Source organism: Camarhynchus parvulus, chromosome Z (assembly GCF_901933205.1).
Source record: "Camarhynchus parvulus chromosome Z, STF_HiC, whole genome shotgun sequence".
NCBI classification, from domain to species: domain Eukaryota; kingdom Metazoa; phylum Chordata; class Aves; order Passeriformes; family Thraupidae; genus Camarhynchus; species Camarhynchus parvulus.
In genome coordinates, this window is record NC_044601.1 from 52,872,486 (window position 1) to 52,891,902 (window position 19,417).

Sequence of the window (19,417 nt, forward strand, 5' to 3'; positions counted from 1 at the left end):
GCTTGAGCTGCTTGCTTGTATAAGCAACAAAGCTCTCCTGAGTTACTTTCAGCACTAACTGACTTGACCCATGCATTCCAAGGAGCATAAGACTAGCTTCTTGTTAAGCTGGTGTAGAGGAACTCCCTGAAAACAGCTAGAACATCACCAGGGGAGAAGACCCTTCTTCACAGAAAACTGTGTTCTCAAGGTCTTCTGGAAAAAATCTAGGCTTTATGCTTGGTTTTTTATTCTGAAGGTTGTTCTCTGTAACAGAAGTTATCCTGCCTAGAAGAGGTTTTCTTAGTGGACCAACGGCCTTAGTTTATGAACGACTTGATATTTAGGAGGCTAGTAAAACTCATAGGTGGGCAATCATCAACAGTTAAGAAACAGAAGATCTTAGTCATAGGGTGCATAGATTTCTTCACAAACTTAATAAAGCAATAAGATAAAATAATGTGCAGGTGGTATGTGTAGCCTCTTATGCAGTAAAGCATCCAAATAACACATCTTTTACATTTCAACAAAGTACTCATTTTGATTTCTTTTCCACTTTGGTAGCCTGCAAGATTGGCTTTGTTTTTGGTTTATGCTGATACTACCCCATAGAAAGCCAGTGTTGTGTACTTAATACTCAGTAGGGAAGCTATTCTTACATCCAGGAAAAATTTGTAATAGCTATTTAGCTTCAGTGTCAACCTGATTGGTATTTTTCTGTTTTTTAAATGTGCTTTAGCTTTTCCTGCTTACACCTTCATAATCTTGTTTCTGTAATATCCTGTATGTCCCAAGGTGTGTCTTTTCTGGGCAGTCTGTTCACTGCAGCATTTCAGTGCACATCAAGTTGTACCAATACAAGTTCTATTATTAAAACAGATTGGAAATCCTTCCTTTTTTAATCCTGATTGAGTTCATTTGTCATCTTAGATAAGGAATAGGAGGGATTATTGTAGTTTTTGCTTAAAACAAGTGGAATTTGTATCCATATTTGCATTGCTTCAGTTCTGTTACTTTCACTTCAGCTACTTTCTCTGGGGGAAATACTGTAAAATATGTCAATATGCTAGTCTCTGCTTTTCAACTCCTAATGACAGTATGACTTAATTTTCTGTTTCCTATCTCAGGCTGAGCAATGATGATTTCAGGACTGCCTGCCTATTTAGATTGCATTGCTGTTCTGCTGCGGTGACTTGGCTTTGCAAAAATACTGCTAATACTAAGTACCCATGTTTTACTTTAGCCTCAGAACAAAGTTTTATAGTAGCAAATGAACATCAGGTCATGTTAGAGTCATGATCTCTATTAGGCAAGATGTACAATTGCTTCTCTTTATTGTGAATCAAATTTGGATACTCAAATTAGTAGAAGAGCTCCCTTTGCCTCAATTCATAGTTCTCCTCTCACAATATAAAGCATAAAAGATAAGATGCGTGCTGTACACTTGGTACTGAGGGGTGTTTGAGGTTAAAAGCCAAAGCTTCATAATATACTAAATGCTATGAAAGAATTCTGAGAAGAAATAGTCTTAAAATATTAAAGATGTAATTCATTTTGAGATCAACTTTCTCTTGGGGCTAAGACCCTCACAAAAGATTGGGTGCTTTTTATTGCTTTGTGCATTGGTTAGTTCATTTTACTTTGAAATGGAATTTGTCGTGGAAGTATCACTTTTTCATAGTACAGATGCCAAAATGTACTGTAGTATTGTACAAAAGTACTGCAGTTTTGTTATCCTTTTAGAATCAAGGAGTCTTACTGCCAGAAGAAATTTGTCTCTCTGTTTTAACTCTTGTGCACTTTCCTTTTTTCAGGTAACTTGATATTAAGGGGTAGGGACAGTGTTGGATGCAGACTGTAGCAAGGTTTGCAGGGAGCAGGTGTGCAGGGCTGTGCCTCTGGATGCAGGCTGTAGGTGTGATCATGCCTCACTCAGCATTGTCACCTTTAGTCTAATCTTGCAGATGTCCACCATTGTGATTCATACTTTTTTTGATACTGTACATTTAAAGCAGAACTGGTGTCTTGCTCATCTCTTCAGGAAATTTTCCACTTAATATGCCAAGCATTATTTTCATTGAGAAAGCAAGAAATGGTTTTTAATATGCTTTTATTTTTTTTAAGAAAGCAAGCATATAATGATAATCAAAGGATGAATTCAAACAGATTAAATAAAAATTATTCTACTCTCAAACATTGTTTGTTTCATCAGAACCATCTAAAGGACCACCCATATGGAGGATCATTGATACATCTCAGTCACCAGCTTGCTGGACTGTGCATCTAATATGGAAGGTAAAGTGAATTGAAAAAAATGAGCATTCTTTTAAAAACATGCATTTTTAAGTGGAAAAATCTACCCAATAGCCTTGAGAGATGACTGGGATAGTAAAGGGATTTTTGATATGATAAGTGACTTTAGTATTCTTATGCTAATAGCTGTGAAAAATTAAATGTACAGATGTACATTTAACTGACACTCATCTGTGACCTAAAATACCCAGAATATACTCATATTCCTCATTTATTGACCTTCTGTTGATTTGCCACTTGAACAAAGCATAGCTTCATGTCATGTCTTCTTGCTGTAACCTAAAATGTGGCAACGCTGTCTGGACAGTGATACCTCAGCTGCAAAATCCATTAAGGCTTGAGGTACTGCAGAGGCTAAGGTTATTAAAAGCAGCACTGTGCATTTGTGTGCAGTAAGGCTGCTGTGTCCAACTGGATGATTAGTCCAGCTGAGAAGGGGAATGTAATTATGGTCACTCCCCAAACCCTGCTTTCTTTTGGTCCATAAACTGTGTCATATTTGTCATATTAACACAACCAAAAGTGAGATTTCTTTTATGTCATTGTGTTGTAAAGTCATGTAAAACAGAAGTTTTGTCAACAGCTTCTGCAATCCTTTCAGAATAGCTTTTATTAAATCACTAGGTATGAGCAAAGAAAGAGAGTATTTAAACAAGAAATGGGCTTTGGAAGGGACTGCTTTATAGAAATGCGCACAGGTTGTTTATATTTTTCTTAAATGTGCAGGTATTTGATCTATGGAACTTGCCTTGTTCTCATATTTTTTATTTGTACCGTAAGGGCAGTAAGGGTTACATCACATTTGTTCAGCATCAGCTTAATCAAAGATGTGTTTCTGACAGGCACTGAAGCCGTACGAAGCCAATGGCGTAATCTTGCAATATGAATTGACTGTCAGAGATAAATCATCTCTTTCCAGTCCAGTGAAGAAATACAATGTTACCAGCACCAACCATACCTTACAGCTGCGGGAAGGAACTTATGAAGTGACTCTGATTGCCCGTAACAGTGTTGGGCCATCTCCTCCTTCAGTTTTACTTATCCCAGCAAGTAATTCAAAAGGTGAGTGTCCTGGTAATGTCTCTTTCAAGTAAATCTGCATGGCCCTTTTTATAAGAAACCTTCAGTGTTGTAAAATAATACCTTTTACATGGGCACATAATTAAAGTATTACTGAATTATCAGTACAGTCTCATGCCTTTTGTGTATATTGCCATTTGTGTGCCAGGGAATGTGTGGATTTGTGTATTCACAGTATCATATGAGGCTATGTGAGTTGTTCTGCTGGTTTTTGATTCTTAGAGCTTCTGTGTACTATATTCCTTGTTGTTCTTAGCATAGCAGCCATTTTTGTGTCTTTCTTAAAAAAAAACGATTGGTATATACTTACATATATACCATTCTGCCATTGCTCCTCCTTTAATTTTCTGATGTCCCTTCCACTCCTTTCCTTGTTTGTCCCAGTCTTATTTTTCTACATTTTCAGTATCTTACCTGGTTGTTTTGTCATCTGTTTCCATACTGTTCATGTTCTTTTTTATGTTCTATTTATTATTCACTAATAGTAAGGACAGGCTGGTTTATCCTTCTTTCCAGCCTTTTCTTAGACAATCCAAACAGTACCAGGATAGGAAGCAAAAAAATAGGTATATGGATAGGTGCAGGTAAACATCAAGGGAGAGCCACTGTTTCTAAAGCTGTTAGATGAATTAGTTAAGAGTATGAATTCACACAAAGTAATTTTGCAGCCAGGAGGAGGTACTTAGTACTTGGTACTTATATACCATACATGTATGGCGTATAAGCATATAATATGTATTACAGAATAAACTAAGATGAGAGAGACGCACAGATATCTCAAAGTACATCTCCTGGCCCTGCACAGGTCACTCCAAGAATCACTGTGTACCTGAGAGCATTGTTCTACTGTGTACTGTCACTGCTTGAACTCTTTCAGACTTGGTGCTGTGATCGCTTCCTTGGGGAGCCCGTTCCAGTGCCCAGCCACCCTCTGAGTGAGGAAACTTATCCAGCCTAAACCTCCCTGACACAACTTCAGGCCATTCCCTTGGATCCTGTCACTGGACACTCAGAGAAGAAATCAGGGCCTGCCCCTCCTCTTCCCTTCATAAGGAAGTTGTGACTGCAGTGAGGTCTCCCCTCAGTCTCCTCCAGGCTGAACAAACCAAGTGACCTCAGCTGCTCCTCATGTGGCTTCCCCTGAAGGCCCTTCTCCATCTTCATTGCCCTCCTTTGGATGCTCTTAAATAGTTTAATAATTTGATTATACTCTGGCACCCAGAAGTGCCCCCAGCACTGGAGGTGAGGCTGCCTCAGTGCAGAGCAGGGCAGGACAATCCCCTCCCTTGCCCAGCTGGTGATGCTGTCCCTGATGCCCCCAGGACACGCTTGGCCCTCCTGGCTGCCAGGGCACTGCTGGCTCATGTTCAGCTTGCCATGGACCAGAGCCCCAGGGCCCTTTCCATGGCACTGCTATGCAGCCTCTCATTCCCCTGTCTGTCTGTACATCCAGGGCTGCCCCATCCCAGGTGCAGAATCTGGCACCAGCTCTTGTTGAACTTCATATGGTTGGTGATTGCCTGGCCCTCTACTTTGTCTGAGTCTCTCTGCAGGGCCCCTCTGCCTTTGAGGGAGTCAGCAGCCCTCCCAAATTTGTATTATCTGGGAACTTGGTTAGTGTCCCTTTCAGTCCTGAGTCCAAGTCATTATGAAGTCATTACTTGCTTATTGTCCCTTCCAGTCCTGAGTCTGAGTCAGTATCAGACCACAGGGCTGATGATGGAGCCCTGGGACCACCCCAGTGAAATCCCTGGAACAGGTACCAGGTCCCCAGTCTAATGTCACTGCATTCGCTGCAACTCTTTGCGCCTGACCCATGAGCCAGTTGCTGCCCCATCACAGTATGTGTTTATCCAGCTCTAGACTAGAGATATATATGCTATTTACTTCTATATATACACAGTATACATAAAGTATAAGTACTTAGAAAGGTACTTAAGTGTAACTGTTTGATATACTTGTAAATTCCCATTCTAAGTCTGATTTCTCTCTTGAAATAAAGCATTTTTTCAGAAGAAAGAAACATAGTGTCTGTGGGAATAGAGAAGTTGAGTCTAACTTCCAGTTTTTAAATAGCCTGATACTGCTTTAGGATCTCTGATACAAAGATCCATGTGTAAATCTCCAAATTTCAGAAAATGGCATCTACATTTACTTTGATTCTGTCAAATTGCTACCATTACCCGAAAGTATCAACCAGAACAACTCCTATCATGAAAGAACTGTCAATATTGATCACTTTTTTCTTTCATTACAGCTCCTGTGAAGAATCTTAGAACATTACCTAAACATGACAAGTTGTGGGTAGGGTGGACTGCTCCTAACAATTATGTTCTTAAATACGTGATTGAATGGTGTCTGATGTCCAGCAGCTCAGACTGCATCATAGAATGGCAGATTGTACTAGGAGATGTTCAAGGAATTGACTTAAAAGGTATTTAGCTCATAAATCTACATATAGTTTGTAGAACACTCTAAAAACTTCTTAGTGGTTGGTAGATGAGAAACATTCTCAGTAATTAGAATTTTATGGTAGAACAAGGTTAATGCTGAGGGTTTCAGTTAGTTTATTGGGAGTGTATGGAAGTATTTATATGTTTTTGTGAAATACAAAACTGTATCTGATATTGAATTTTGAAATTTATATAATATAACAAGGGGTTTATCTCCATTTTGGTTATAGTATTGTCATTCTTGGAAACCATTAAAATAGTGAAAAGGCTGAGTTCTATCAAAATCAATCAAATTCTTTGATTACTCAATTCAAACAGTGAAACTTGATCAGCTTTATTCTTTTGAGATTATGATCAGTATCTAAAATCAATAATTTGTGAACTTAATGCTACAGATAACTAAAGGCTTTCTATTTAAAGTAATGTTTAAAAAAACCTGACTTCTCTAAATTCTACTTTTTCAATTTTACATTTGAATGTGAACCATTATATTGTTCTTTTAGTTCATATTTTGAAGCAGTATTTTTCCTTTAGTTAATATTTTGGAGAAGTGCATCAGTGAGCTCTAGAAAATACTCAGCTGCGCTAGGCACTAGTCCTAGTTAGACAGTGGTCCTTTGAGAAGCCTGTGTTTGAAGTAAATGGGAAGGATAGTGAGCAGTTTGACTGTCTGTGAAACACCAACTTTTAAATTCCTTTTATTGGGTATATATTCCTTTTTTATTCATTAGGTATAAAGCCTTTCAAGTGTTACTTGATAACTGTGTACCCTCTGTATGCTGATGGTCAGGGAAGTGGACAGTCTGTGAAGGCTTATCTTAAGCAAGATCGTAAGTATAAAATTATCACCTTGAAGCACATACACTGATGCTTTTTGACAAAAAAATGAAGAAACCTCTGCCTTAATGTGGACTGTGTAATGAAAAATGGTTTAGTGCTTGAGGGTCAGGTGACGTCACTGATCTTTTCCCATCTATTATCATCCATTCTGCTCTTTTACAGTGTTTGGGAACTAGACCAATAGCTGACTATGGCTGGCTCTTTGTTTTTCCAACCTTTATCAGATAATTAGACATGAATTTGTTCTTTTAGTGACATATTTATTTTATATAGATTATATATTTATTATTTATTATATATAATAGTGATATTTATATGCTGATTTATTTTAAATTTCAAGTGTAAAATCAAGACTTTGTTTGAAGGTTTCTTGCAACGTGCTGATTTTTCTTTTCATATGTGTTTCTGAATGTTTCTTTTTTAAAACATCTTTGTAGTTTTTATGTTATTTGAAAACAGTGCTTTCCGAATGAGTCAGTCAAACTATTCCATTGAAGTTTTTATGTGTTACAGTTCATTGTTTGTTATTATGTTGCTTGTGTGAATGTAAGGTTGCCAAGCAGAAACTAATCTTCATCTCCCATTACAGGTCCTTCAAAAGGACCTACGGTTCAGACAAAAAAAGTAGGAAAAGCTGAAGCTGTTTTGACATGGAACCATCTCACAGTTGAGGAACAAAATGGATTTATCCGAAATTACACCATACTTTACAAAACTATTGATGGAAATGAAACAGGTACTAGAAAACAGAAGTGTTTTGGGGCACTGAAGTTTTTCATCTGTCTCCTTCCTAATATTTGTTCATGAGAAAATACACAGAATCAGTTGTAGCTGACAATCTGTTCTGAGAATGTAAAGCAAGTGTGTGAGCCATAATTCTCCTCCGTACAGAACAGAAAGTCCCTAGCAAAGAATTCCGAGCATTCAGTCTATATATAGCAGGGTACTGAGTTTAGTTTCTGAGAGCTGATTTGTGAGTATTGTGCTCCCATATTGCATCTAAATACAGAATTGAAATTATGGTATATCAAGATGATGGCAGACAATCAAAAGGAGTTGGCTGCATTTAACTATGGTAAAACCTTAAGAAAAGGAAGTGGGAAGGAGTTTTTTAATCCTTCTGGAGCTGTAGATCAATATATTACTATGTAAATGATCTCGTTTGAAGTGCATCTTAGTTTTCACTAGTGTATATGACCTGCAGGCATTCTACAGGCATCTGGCACTATCAAAACTTTAATTTTAAGATTTGCTTAAATTGGAAGGGCCAGGTACTTATGCATACATATGTCTTACTATTCCTTACCTTGGTTTTTTTCTAGTCAGTACTAGCAGTTCGTCGTTAGCACTATCTATTTGTCTTACTAGACAGACTTTAAGCCTCAGTTATGCTACTAGTTTAGTTTGTAGATGCATTCTGGGGAAAAAAAATTCAGAGGAAATTAAATACAGAAAGAGTCTAAATTCAGACACCTAAACAGAGGCAAATGAATCTCAGCATTTCTTGTACAAGTTTGTAGTCTTTGACTGTTGCATTTTCCATCTGCTATGCATTCTGTTAAAACTATCTTTCACATCTGCAGTCTTGATGTCTTAATGTTGCTGTTTTTGTGGAGATGCAATTTGTTTGTAGTTTATAGAAAACTACAGATTTCTTCTTCTCTTTAGTTGTGACAGTGGATCCTTCCAAGACAGAGTACACCCTTTCCTCTCTAACCAGTGACACGCTGTATACTGTGCGGATGATGGCATCCACAGATAATGGAAGCAGGACTGGTCCTGATTTCACATTTACTACACAAAAATTTGGTAAGGCAGAGTGGCACAATTGGTAGAAGTAGGAAGTAATGTTGCAGCAGTACAGCAGGACTCTGTGAAAGATGTGTTAGAAGGGGGAGGTGATTTTATTTTAAAGTTTCACTTAGAGTCAACTTGCAGTGTTCATAATACCTGGGTGGTTTGTCTAGTGCTCTTTTACAAAGAGGTAGTTTAGCCGCGATTTTTCTGAACATATAGGGAAGAAGATATCCTCTGCAAACCTCATGAATTGCACTTTTTATATTATTAAGCATGCTGTTTTGGATGTGTTTTATGTATACTTCAGGTTATAATGTTTTACCCTGACCTTTAATAAGTCATCAGGATTACCTAGTGCCCTTGTCTCTTTTGGTGTCCAGTGGCATCTACCCCTAGTCAGAGTCTTTGTTTTAATCCTGATAAAGTGTGCTGAAGAAGCTGTAGAGATGTGTGCTTGTATCTTTATCTGCTGCTGTAGGTACCAGTCAGCATATGTTGTTCTCAGAGCCCTTTCACATTCTTTCATATCACTATGAAAGTTTTCTGCAGGTCTTTACAGAGACTCATTTTGAATAGTTAAATTTATTGTATGTTCAGCTTTAGACTGCTTCTTATATGTAAATATAACAGCAACATTACTAACTGAATTTAATTGTGGAAGATGCTTAAACTTAGTAGAGGGGTTTTTTTTCTGTGTAGTGTTGCTCTTCCCTCAGCATTCTCCAAGGTTTACTTAAGAATTTGTTTAACATTGGAAGGAATGCGTAACAATAATGCAAACTTTGGTGTTTGCAGGCAGAGGAGATCTTCATGTGCAGAATAAACTGATGGATGAGTAGTGATGTTGTTTACTTTACTTATTTGACCATGACTGTGTTATGAGAGCCGTGGGGCACTGAAATACCTTGGCAGCAGATGAATTGGCAAAGATGTTACTGTCATACCTGCTCAAGCTACAAAATTATTTGCTCTGTCAGTATTACAGCTTCCAGATCAGCCCATGTTTTTTGTTGATGCAAGGCACTAGATTGTCAGGGTAGATCTTTTCATGTTTCCACCAGAAGACACTTTTCATATGGTGAAAAGGTTCTCCTGGATGTGAAGCTTTAAGACTGAGCATTGACATATTTCAGTTTCAGGTTCTACCTAGTCTTTTGGAAATATGTACTGCTGTTGAGTTCTTTAAATGCCAAAGTGGGCTGTAACTGCTTCTCTTTGCCTCCTTCAGGAAAAGGAGAAATTGAAGCCATAGTTGTACCTGTGTGTCTAGCATTCTTGTTGATTGTGCTCCTTGGAGTTTTGTTTTGCTTCAACAAGCGTGACCTGTAAGTACAAATGAAGTCTTCCTCTTATATTTCTGAGCATAACAGAAATAACAGTAATTTATACCAACCCAATTAAGTATTCTTCAGTTAGAGCAGAAAAAAGTTAAAACTTGCATATATTGATTGGTGTTAAAAACTTCTGTGTTTTCCCTGAGAAACCAGGGCCTCTTCTGATACTAATTTTTTACTGTTAATTACACACATACTACATGTTCTATGATTCAATAGTGCAAGAAATTAATGCTTTTCTTGCTGGACATAGCTAGGGTTAGCTTTGTTAGATTTTGATCAGGATAAACTGTTTCTTAGTCATCCTGTGCATGGAGTTATGGTCCCTAGTTGTGAAGATTTGGAAATATCTTCCTTGTATTTGGGCTGTTTAATTACAGCATTAACAAACATGAAGCTTTGTGATAAAAAAAATGAGGCAGACATCATGATCTGCAGTAACTGTGCCTGTTTACTGACTTGTGGGAAGCAATCTGCCTCCTCCTGTTCCCCCACCCCAAAGTTCTTGTATGTGGCTTTAACCAAGATGTCGTTGCTGCAGTGTTTCCCCTGCAAGGTGTAGCACCCCTCCTATGTCCCCTACCAAGTATCCTTTCTTTCTAATTAAAGACAGCATTTTATGCCCTTTTCCTTTTGACCTCCCTGCTGCTCCTAAAATTAGTGCTTAATGGATGTCAGTTGGAAAGCCTATCTTGAATTGTTCTTCAGAGTTCTCCTCCTCAATGGAGGATCTGTTGTTGGATCTGTTTATAAAGAGCAGGATAGCTGCATCAGTTTCAAAGCTGGTTTGGTTGGGGGTGATGTATCAACAGAAGCTTCTGGTTTTAAGTAACTACATTCTTAAGAGTTACAAAGTAAGTTTTTCTTCCTTTTTTTTATTTGTGAAGTTAGCTTAGATTTTGACCTTTGGTATTCATCGTTATAATAAAAGAAGTAGGATTGTATTTTCATACTGGCATACATCATAAACTACCTAAGTAATAGCTCTATGCATTCTAGAGTGCTATAAATTTGAAAATCTCTCACTGTTACCATTTGTTGTTTTGTGTTACATTGATAGCTGCATCTAATGTGTGGAGGAGTTAAGTGCAGTGCTGTGCTTTGATAAGTAGTATAGCCTCATACAAAAATGAAAAGTAAGCCAGACAGCATTCTTATTTGGAATGCAACATTCCTATGTAAGGGAGTGGTGTTCGGGATTCTGCTGTGGTTGTTATGACTTTATTCCATTTGTAATCCTTTACAGAATTAAGAAACATATCTGGCCTATCGTACCTGATCCATCCAAGAGTAACATTGCTCAGTGGTCTCCTCAAGTTCCAGCTAAGGTAATACTCACCTTTGTGCACCCTGTATGTATCTTCCTAGTCTGTAAGATTTCAGATAAAATAATCGGTGGGAATCTTCTGTCTTCTAGCAGACATGGATTTCAAGAAAAAACTTGAATATTAAATTTCATTGACCTTGTGATACAATATGGTTAGAATTCTTCACTGCATCTGTAGATTCTGCATTAGATTCACATGGCTCTTAGCATAAATTCACAGTCCAGCATGGGCTTTAAAGTTGTGAGTTAGTGTCAGCTTACTAGTTGGAATGGTCAAGTACTCATTTCTTTGCTCATTCATGGGAAATCAGCATTAAGTAAACAGTTAATGATTCCCCTTCTTAAAACCCTGAAGTGGCTTGTTTGCACAGCTCAGTCACGAATGAGAGAGAAGACTATAAACAGTTCCTCCTAAATGAGGAGATGGCAGCAAAATTTATGCCATATGTGGGATGAATGGCGAGGCAAACTCTTTTCAACAAACTGCTAATTTCTTTAAAGAAATATTCTGATGTTGAGTACATTATTTGAAGTAATGTATGGTTCTCAGTATAGAATGTTCCTGTGCTGCACAGCAAATGCTTCTATCTTTACAGCTTTTAAGAATAATTTAAATGAGAGCAAAGGCTTGCTCACATATCCACTATCACTTTAGAATAGCTGCAGAATTAAGACTCTGTATTGGAAACAAAGCTGTATCCTTCATTTTTTAACACATGCTTTGGAGATATTGCCAGACTTAGTAAAGAGAGAACTTCGATGAAGAAATTGAAAGACATTATGAATAAAAAATCATATTTATTGAGGCTTTTGATTTGTAACATAACCTTCCTATTAGGCAACATCCATCTCTTTCTTTCAGCATAACATCAGTTCCAAAGATCAGATGTACCCAGAAGGCAGCTTTACAGATGTAAGCGTTGTAGAAATAGAAGCTGATGACAAGAAGTCTTTTTCAGAACAAGATCTAAAACCCTTTGACTTGCTTAAAAAGGAAAAAAGTACTTCAGAAGGACACAGTAGTGGTATTGGAGGATCCTCGTGCATGTCTTCTCCTAGGCAAAGTGTGTCTGACAGCGATGAAGGTGAAACGACACAGAACACTTCAAGCACTGTACAGTACTCGACTGTGGTGCTTAATGGCTACAGAGACCAGACGCCTGTACAAGTCTTCTCAAGGTCTGAGTCAACTCAGCCCCTGCTAGATTCAGAAGAGAGATCAGAGGATCATACTGGAGGAGCTGACAGTACACCGCAGAGGCAGCAGTATTTCAGACAAAATGGTGGTCAGGATGAAAACAGCACAGACAGGCCATGCTTTGAAAGAACAAAGCAGATTACTCATGCTAATGAGGGAGATCTTGTTGGATTTGTTCAACTGCAGATCTCAGGTCAGAGTTCACAGCCATTGGGACTTGGGATGGAAAAAAATACCCAGGAAGCTGCTGTATCAAATGTTTTACAGACATTTACTGAAGGACAAACTGTGAGACCTGAAACAGTGGAAGAAAATCCACTTTCAGTTGATGAAATGCCAAAAAGTTACCTCCCACAGACTGTGAGACAAGGGGGCTATATGCCTCAGTGAGAGAAAAGACTGGCTCTGTTTAGGCCTTCATTAGTGCCTGTTCACATCTTCCCCTGTGTTTCTGATAAAGTAAGCTAAGTATTTTTATCTTACTGCAGATAGAAAAACTGAAATTAAGCAAAGAGTAATTTGACAAAATACAATAAGGACTGTTTTTGTGGAAAATTTCCAGTCCACACCTACTGGAGATTTACTTATATGCACTACATAAAACCTTACATCTGGATAGCTGAACAAGCCTTTGCACTACATTGAGCGTTTTGTATCTCTTCATAACAGAATTTCACACGACTGAAAAGGTCAAGTTTTAAATATCCACATCAGCCAGTAGACCTCCCAGAAGAAACACTTTGATGCGTGGCAGTGTACAAGGCTAAAAAACCAGCTCTAGTTGCACAGTGCAGCTTTGTGCAAAAGTAAGACTGAAACTCAGTATTCTGACATGCAAGGATACTTGTGTGATACACTTTTCAGTAACTTAATTGACTGACTGAATTTTGACTTGGCCCAGTGCCTCTATTCTCAGCTTACCAGACCTGCAAATCTTGTTTAAAACCCATAAAAATTAAATAGGACTAGCTATGTTGTACAAATAGGAAAACACCAAGATCATTTGAATCTGAATGCTACTATAGTACTGATACTTTACGTACATTTAGATATGTGTACACATGAACTATAGAGTAATTTGGCCTAAAAATTGTGCCTTGCAACTTGACGCACAGCAATTCAGTCTTACAGTCAAAAGTTTGGAAATCAGATGATAACACTGATCAGCAGTTATTTAAAGGCTTTGTACCCCAGCCACTGTTTGATTATATAAGACTTCTGTGATCATACATGCCTTTGTTTAATAAGTGCACCTTTGTTGTGTACAGCTCAAATAACAAGCTGTAAGCTTTTACCATTTTGCTCAGTGCTCAGGAGAAAGGAAATATGACCTTCTTCCTGACAGACTGCAGCTATTAGTGTGCTGTAACCTCACTGCTAATACTGCAGGACATCCTTGAAACTAAAAGCAACCAAAGCATTGAAGTCATTGGTGCTCTTGGAACGAAAACCAAAACCTATACTCTGAATTTGGACTTTGCTGTTAGCAATCATGAGCCACAAAACACACTTAAGTGGTTGTTAAAATTCCTGACTTTTTTCTTAATGTCTCACTTTTTCTCAGCTCACACAGTTTATATTTTTTTTAGGAAGTTATATTTTTTGGAAACTTCCTCTACCAGTGTGTAAACAAAAATTAAATTACAGGACAAAAAAAACCCTTTTCCAGTGATAATTCCAGAAATTTTACGGCGCTCTTCAAGATGTTTTTTTAATTAATTCTAAATCTAATATAGGCTAGTCAGCTTTCTAATCTGACACTAACAAAAATGTATTTCAAAACACTAAATGCTGTTTTGTGAGACTAAAACAAGTGTTTTATTTCTCCTTCAGCAAAATAACTATGTATTTAAGACCACCTGAAACCTTTTGTGCTGTGACCTCTGGTACTGCTGTTCTGCAGAGCACTTGCTAAAAGCCCTTGAAAGGCCTGTGTCAGTATCATTTCATCTTCCCTTGTCTGCCAGCTTGTGTGGAAGGCTGGGTGTATGTGTAAATGTCCACATGTGAATTATGCTTTTGTTACAAAGAAATCAAGTGCAAGAGTAAATTTGTAAGATTACCTCTTGAACTTTGGAATATTTAAAACAGATAAAGAATGCAGAGTCTTTAATAGCATTTCAGTATTCCACAGTTCCTTTCTCCTGACAGTATTTTCTGTATCTAGGCACTTTTTTTTAATTAAAAAGCTATGTTTCAGCTTTCTATAATAAGACCTCTCTTCAGACCAGTCCTCTTCCTTTTCACCACACTGCACCTCAGTACCTTTAAACTCCCTCTCAGAGGGCAAAGGTGAATGAAAACTGCTGCCATGAGACAGCAGAGAGACCGTCTTTCATTTTTCAGAGGTTGAAGAAGCATTCCTTTTTTGGAACACATTCCTCTTGGAAAAAATAGCAGTTACTTTACTGGGGGATGAGTTATCTTCTCTATGCAAACTTACAGAACTGTAGAAACCACAAGTAAAAGGGAAAGTCTCTGTTGGGCAGTGTGCATGCTTATTAGAACTGCCCAGCAGCCAACTGCATTCAGTCCATCTTCTCATCTCTGAAGTATTATAGGCCACTACCTGGCTACAGTAGTTGTCCTGGTTTAGGGCAAATTTGGGAGGAAATTTTCAGAGTCCCTCTAGAAAGCAAATGCAAGCAGTCCTTCTGCCTACTGATTTGGGAAAAGATTTCCTTGGAGAAAAGTGGAAAAAAAGCTGTTTATTTAATAGGCAAAGTATTCACAAGCATAAAAAATGAATAATATTAAACACTAAAACCTCTCAGTGTTCAGAAGAGATGGCAAATTCAGAAAGTCCTTGATGTGGGGTGTCCCTTGGCTTGCTCAGTCTCTTATCAATCCATCCTATGCTGGACAATGCCACCTCCTGGTTCCCAATAGCCACAGGTGTGAGCTCCTGGTGTTTTTCTGGGTTTTCAGTTCAGAGCAGGGCTGAACAGCTCCAAGAAAAAGAAATGCCACAGTCTGGGGAACTTGTCTGCCTCAGCCAGCTAAAAACTAAGAGCAAAGGAGAGCTTCCTCTGCTGTCCATGCTGCAGACAGTGCAGTGCAGACTGTGAGAACAGTCTGTGCTTCTTCTCCCCCTCAGGTCTCAGAACCATTCTTAAAGGTGCAGAACTTAATACCCAGCATAAACAGAACAGACAGCTGGGGATACAAGCATCATAAAGTCACCCTAGGACAGTAGTCTAAACAGTGCTGCAAAGGTCTGGATGTTTTCAAAAACATGTTGATGAATTTTTAAAATGTTTTTGTAATTCAGTAATACTAACTTTTGATAGCATATGTTATTTGAGGGAGAATGTCAGGTAGTCCTTAAGTTGCTACTTGCCCTTCTGTAAAGGGAAAGCATTTTCTTCTCAGTTGCTGTTAATCGTGGACCACTCAAAAGTTAGTTGCTGCTTAACAGCAGCGAGAGATTCTGATTTTTAAAGTCTGTGCTAACAGGAGTTCTGGCCTGTCATTTCTGGCATCTTTCGTTGTTGTTTATGGGCCAGTGGTAATAAACTCAAAGAATTGAGTGGATCCTCAAGAAAGTTCTGGCTGGCTGGCAGTGACATGCTCTTTTTTGAGATAGAGCATTTATCTAGGGCTAAAATACTAAAGACTAAGCAGGAGCTCCTAGTGGGTGAACAGCTTGTAGAAGCCACAATACATATGAACAACAGGTATACAGCTAGTTCATAAACCTGTGTGCCAAATACATTGTGCAGTGTTCTGGGTTTAACAAGATTTTGTACTTTGGACTGTAAAAATCTAAGTGTATCAAACAGTTGCATACAGGTTTTTAAGAGTATCTGCAGTGTAATTATAGCAATCCACTGAAATTTTCTGAACTTGGCCCTAACATAGTAACCCAAGAAAAAAGTTTTCTCCCTCCTGCCCCTCCCCTACCCCCTTCACCAATGGCTATTGGAGCACGTAACAAAATAAAGGCATTATTAAAGTCACATTTCAGTATAGACACTTTCATGTCCATCTTGATTTTCTGGACTGGAATTTTTCAGGTACAGGTGGAAGACTAGTTGTAAGGACTGTTAATTTGGTGGTGAGGAAGGGAGGCTAGTAGAAATATATTAGCATATTTGAAAAATCTCTTAAATGCAGGCTGGTTAATAATGTTCCTCTGTTTACAAGAGAAATGCATATAGTACCTTTGTAGTTCTATTGTGGTGGTTCTGTTAGACCAGGAGATGATTGGTATTGTTTTCTTTAAGGGCAGATAGTCTAGGAATGCCTTCTCCTGCTGTAGTGAAAATCATGGGATTGCTTCATACATGCTATTACAGAGAATTAAGCTGCCTGTTCCACCTTAACGTGGCAATACAAGCGCAGCAGAGTAAAAATTTTTTTTAACTTTGTTCTGGAGAGTTTATGACAAGTATGTGCTTGTCTGGTACAGAAGCATAGCAAAAGCTGGAAAAAACCTTGTCCCTGGGAGGATGAGGGAGTTTGCATGCTAGGGCTGAGTCCCATTCTTGGGCTCTGGAGAAGTCCTGTAACCTGGGTGGGAGCTTCAGCTTTGTAAATCCTAAGCTTTGTCAGGTGGTTAAAACATACATCAGTATGCCCGGTATGTGGGGTCACCTCTGCTGATTTAAATTAAGTAATAGTTTAATTAGAGACAGGTCTCAGACACCCAAGATCCACATCAGTGTATGCTGCAATGGAATTGACTTCTCAGTGGGATCTGAAATTCCAGAGACTGTCAGATTGTTAATAGTCTGCCCCACTCCAGGACGTACACATTATCATTGTAATTGATGTGCATTAAATGGGACTAAATACACTAGTTTATTTTCCTCATTAGACAGTGGTTGTAGTTGAGATTAACTGTTATTTGAGTGCATTCCTTTAACTGGGTTAAAAAGTTCTCTTGACTGAAACTGTAAGAGTTCCTTAATCCCCATAATCTCTTGTCTGTCTGCAAGGATGGATACATATAGCCATTTTAAATTCCAGGAGTTGCTTGTAATATTCTACAGGAGAAGTTTATATAAAAATGTTGTCTTCTGTCATGAAACAGCTGTTAGGGAATTGCAGCCAACCCGAGTCTTCAGCTTTGCTTTTGATCCAGAAAACTGCAGTAAAGTGGAGGTATAAGTGCAAAAATCTGGAGGAGGTTGAAATTAAGTATCTTGTATTGGATTCATGAATTTCCATTTCTCTTCCTTTCAAGTGAAAACATCAGTAAAACAAACAAACAAAAAACCTAAAAATCATGTGAATTTGCTTTCACTATTGTTTCCTTTGTAGGACTTGTGCAATCTGAGCCATTCTTGAAAATAAAAGCAGTGCTGACTTAATGCACAAGGATGCATTTCTAAGGCCACAAGATTTGATAAAACAAACCTAAAAATAATAATGAAGGGCCAGATTTCAACAGTTGTCTGCTTCCCTGCCTCTTAACTGTAGTGCAGAGAGAGGGTGGGCAGCGAGTACCTCCCAGAATGCAGCCTTAGCCAGTACTTGTATTTATTTGCAAAGACAACCTGAAGGGGATATATGCAATAATGTCATTGCTACTCTGCAGAAGCACACTTCTGTAACAATAGATGAAAAACACTTATGGCACAACTGTTGACTGATGGCTGGAAAGCTCCACATCCACATCCTCCTGCTCAGACTGAAGTGTCAGCTGTTCTTCTCTGGGGATCATGGGCGTGGCTGATGGGCATTCTCTGCAGCATGAAACTGTTAACACCTATCACTTTTCATCATCAAAGCACATTTGTTAATGGATCCAGTCAACTTGCTGTGTTTTTTTTAATACACCAGTTTTGTTTACAGTGTCACATCTAGCCTGACACTTTGATGCAGCCAGGGATTGTCTAGTAACCAATTGCTTTTATTTGGGGATAAGTTACTGGTCACCCAGTTTGCTGTGCCAATATATGCATCTAGGTGAGCGGAGGTGTGGGACACAGGAACAGATGTACCAACAAGGAAAGTGCCTTGATGCTGGATTGGATGGCTAGTGAATGTAAACATTAAGTTAAATTTTGCTATGTACTTTAAGTATGGCCAATTAAGCTAGTGGTAATTTGAATGCCAGCTTTAAAGGGCTTGCATACTCCGGCCAGAGGTTAAACTGTAAATAGCTGCATAAGCTGTCTCTGTATGGAAATGTGTTTTAATACCTGTTCACTGTCTTGATTCTTTTGCAAGCTGCATGTGCATTGTCATATAAAATCTGCTTTCTACAATTTATTTTGATGGTCAGTTTTGAATGGCTTCTTCTTTGTTACCCGACTGAGCCTGAATGTTGCATTTCTGTAGTACATAATATGTAGAAAAAAACAAAACAAAATTCCACATTTACCTTTTGTGCTGGAGTCAGTGTTTTGTAAGGCTGACCAAGTAGTAACCACAGAAGAAGGGTCTGGGCCACTGCTTCACACACAAGAAACAGAGACATGACCATGGCATCCCTGAATAAAAGGCTACCTCATTGCACCTGTGGCCACGTTCAGCAGCAGGTGAATGCTCTTTAGGCCTGCCTTTGTAATTGCTCCTGGAAACAGGAGCAATGCTCTCTACTCACACAGTCCCATTTCCATGAAAGGCATCCCTGACGTGGCTGTGTCTTGCACTGCTCTTGCTCTCATCTGGGTTTAGTTCTTTTGTTTCTCATGCGTGGAGGATCCTCACAGATTTACCTCAGTATTAAAAAGTGCTAACATATCACAGTACTGAAAAAGCAGACTTGGGTCTTCAAAGGCTGGTCACCTTCACAAAACGCTTTAAGGTGGGCAACTGAGGAAAGACTGCTCCTCCTTCCTGGCTGAAGTCCTCATTTGAATAGACAGACTCAGATTCCTGCAAAGCTGAGGGGGCAGTGGGGTGGGGAAGGGAGTGTTCCATTCTATGTCACCAGAAATTAATTATTATTGCCACAGAAGAGCCATCCTAGGCATGTCACGCTTGAGTTAATGCTTGGTGGTGTTAGATGCAAAGATTCCTTTCCCAAAATGTTGGTTTACTGCACAGTTGCTCACTGACCACTGTTTCACATACGGCCCTTCACCTTTCTAGAGAGCCATAGCATTTTGTGTGTCCTGCCCCACTGTGCTCACAGCTGATGAGC

The 19,417-nt window shown here is 38.7% G+C and overlaps 1 protein-coding gene across 1 annotated transcript in view; it reads left to right on the plus strand.

Annotated features, from left to right (window-relative positions):
• IL6ST (interleukin 6 signal transducer) overlaps positions 1 to 18,651 on the plus strand; it is a gene marked incomplete at its 5' end in the record, with an annotated part of 32,640 nt that extends 13,989 nt beyond the window's left edge. Inside the window, 9 exons of the mRNA XM_030969458.1 lie at positions 2,192 to 2,274; positions 3,135 to 3,354; positions 5,630 to 5,806; positions 6,557 to 6,655; positions 7,255 to 7,401; positions 8,334 to 8,474; positions 9,691 to 9,787; positions 11,043 to 11,124; positions 11,986 to 18,651. Of these exons, the coding sequence (XP_030825318.1) occupies positions 2,192 to 2,274; positions 3,135 to 3,354; positions 5,630 to 5,806; positions 6,557 to 6,655; positions 7,255 to 7,401; positions 8,334 to 8,474; positions 9,691 to 9,787; positions 11,043 to 11,124; positions 11,986 to 12,711 (1,772 nt within the window). The remainder of the gene's footprint in view (positions 1 to 2,191; positions 2,275 to 3,134; positions 3,355 to 5,629; positions 5,807 to 6,556; positions 6,656 to 7,254; positions 7,402 to 8,333; positions 8,475 to 9,690; positions 9,788 to 11,042; positions 11,125 to 11,985) is intronic.
• Positions 18,652 to 19,417: the final 766 nt, after the last annotated feature.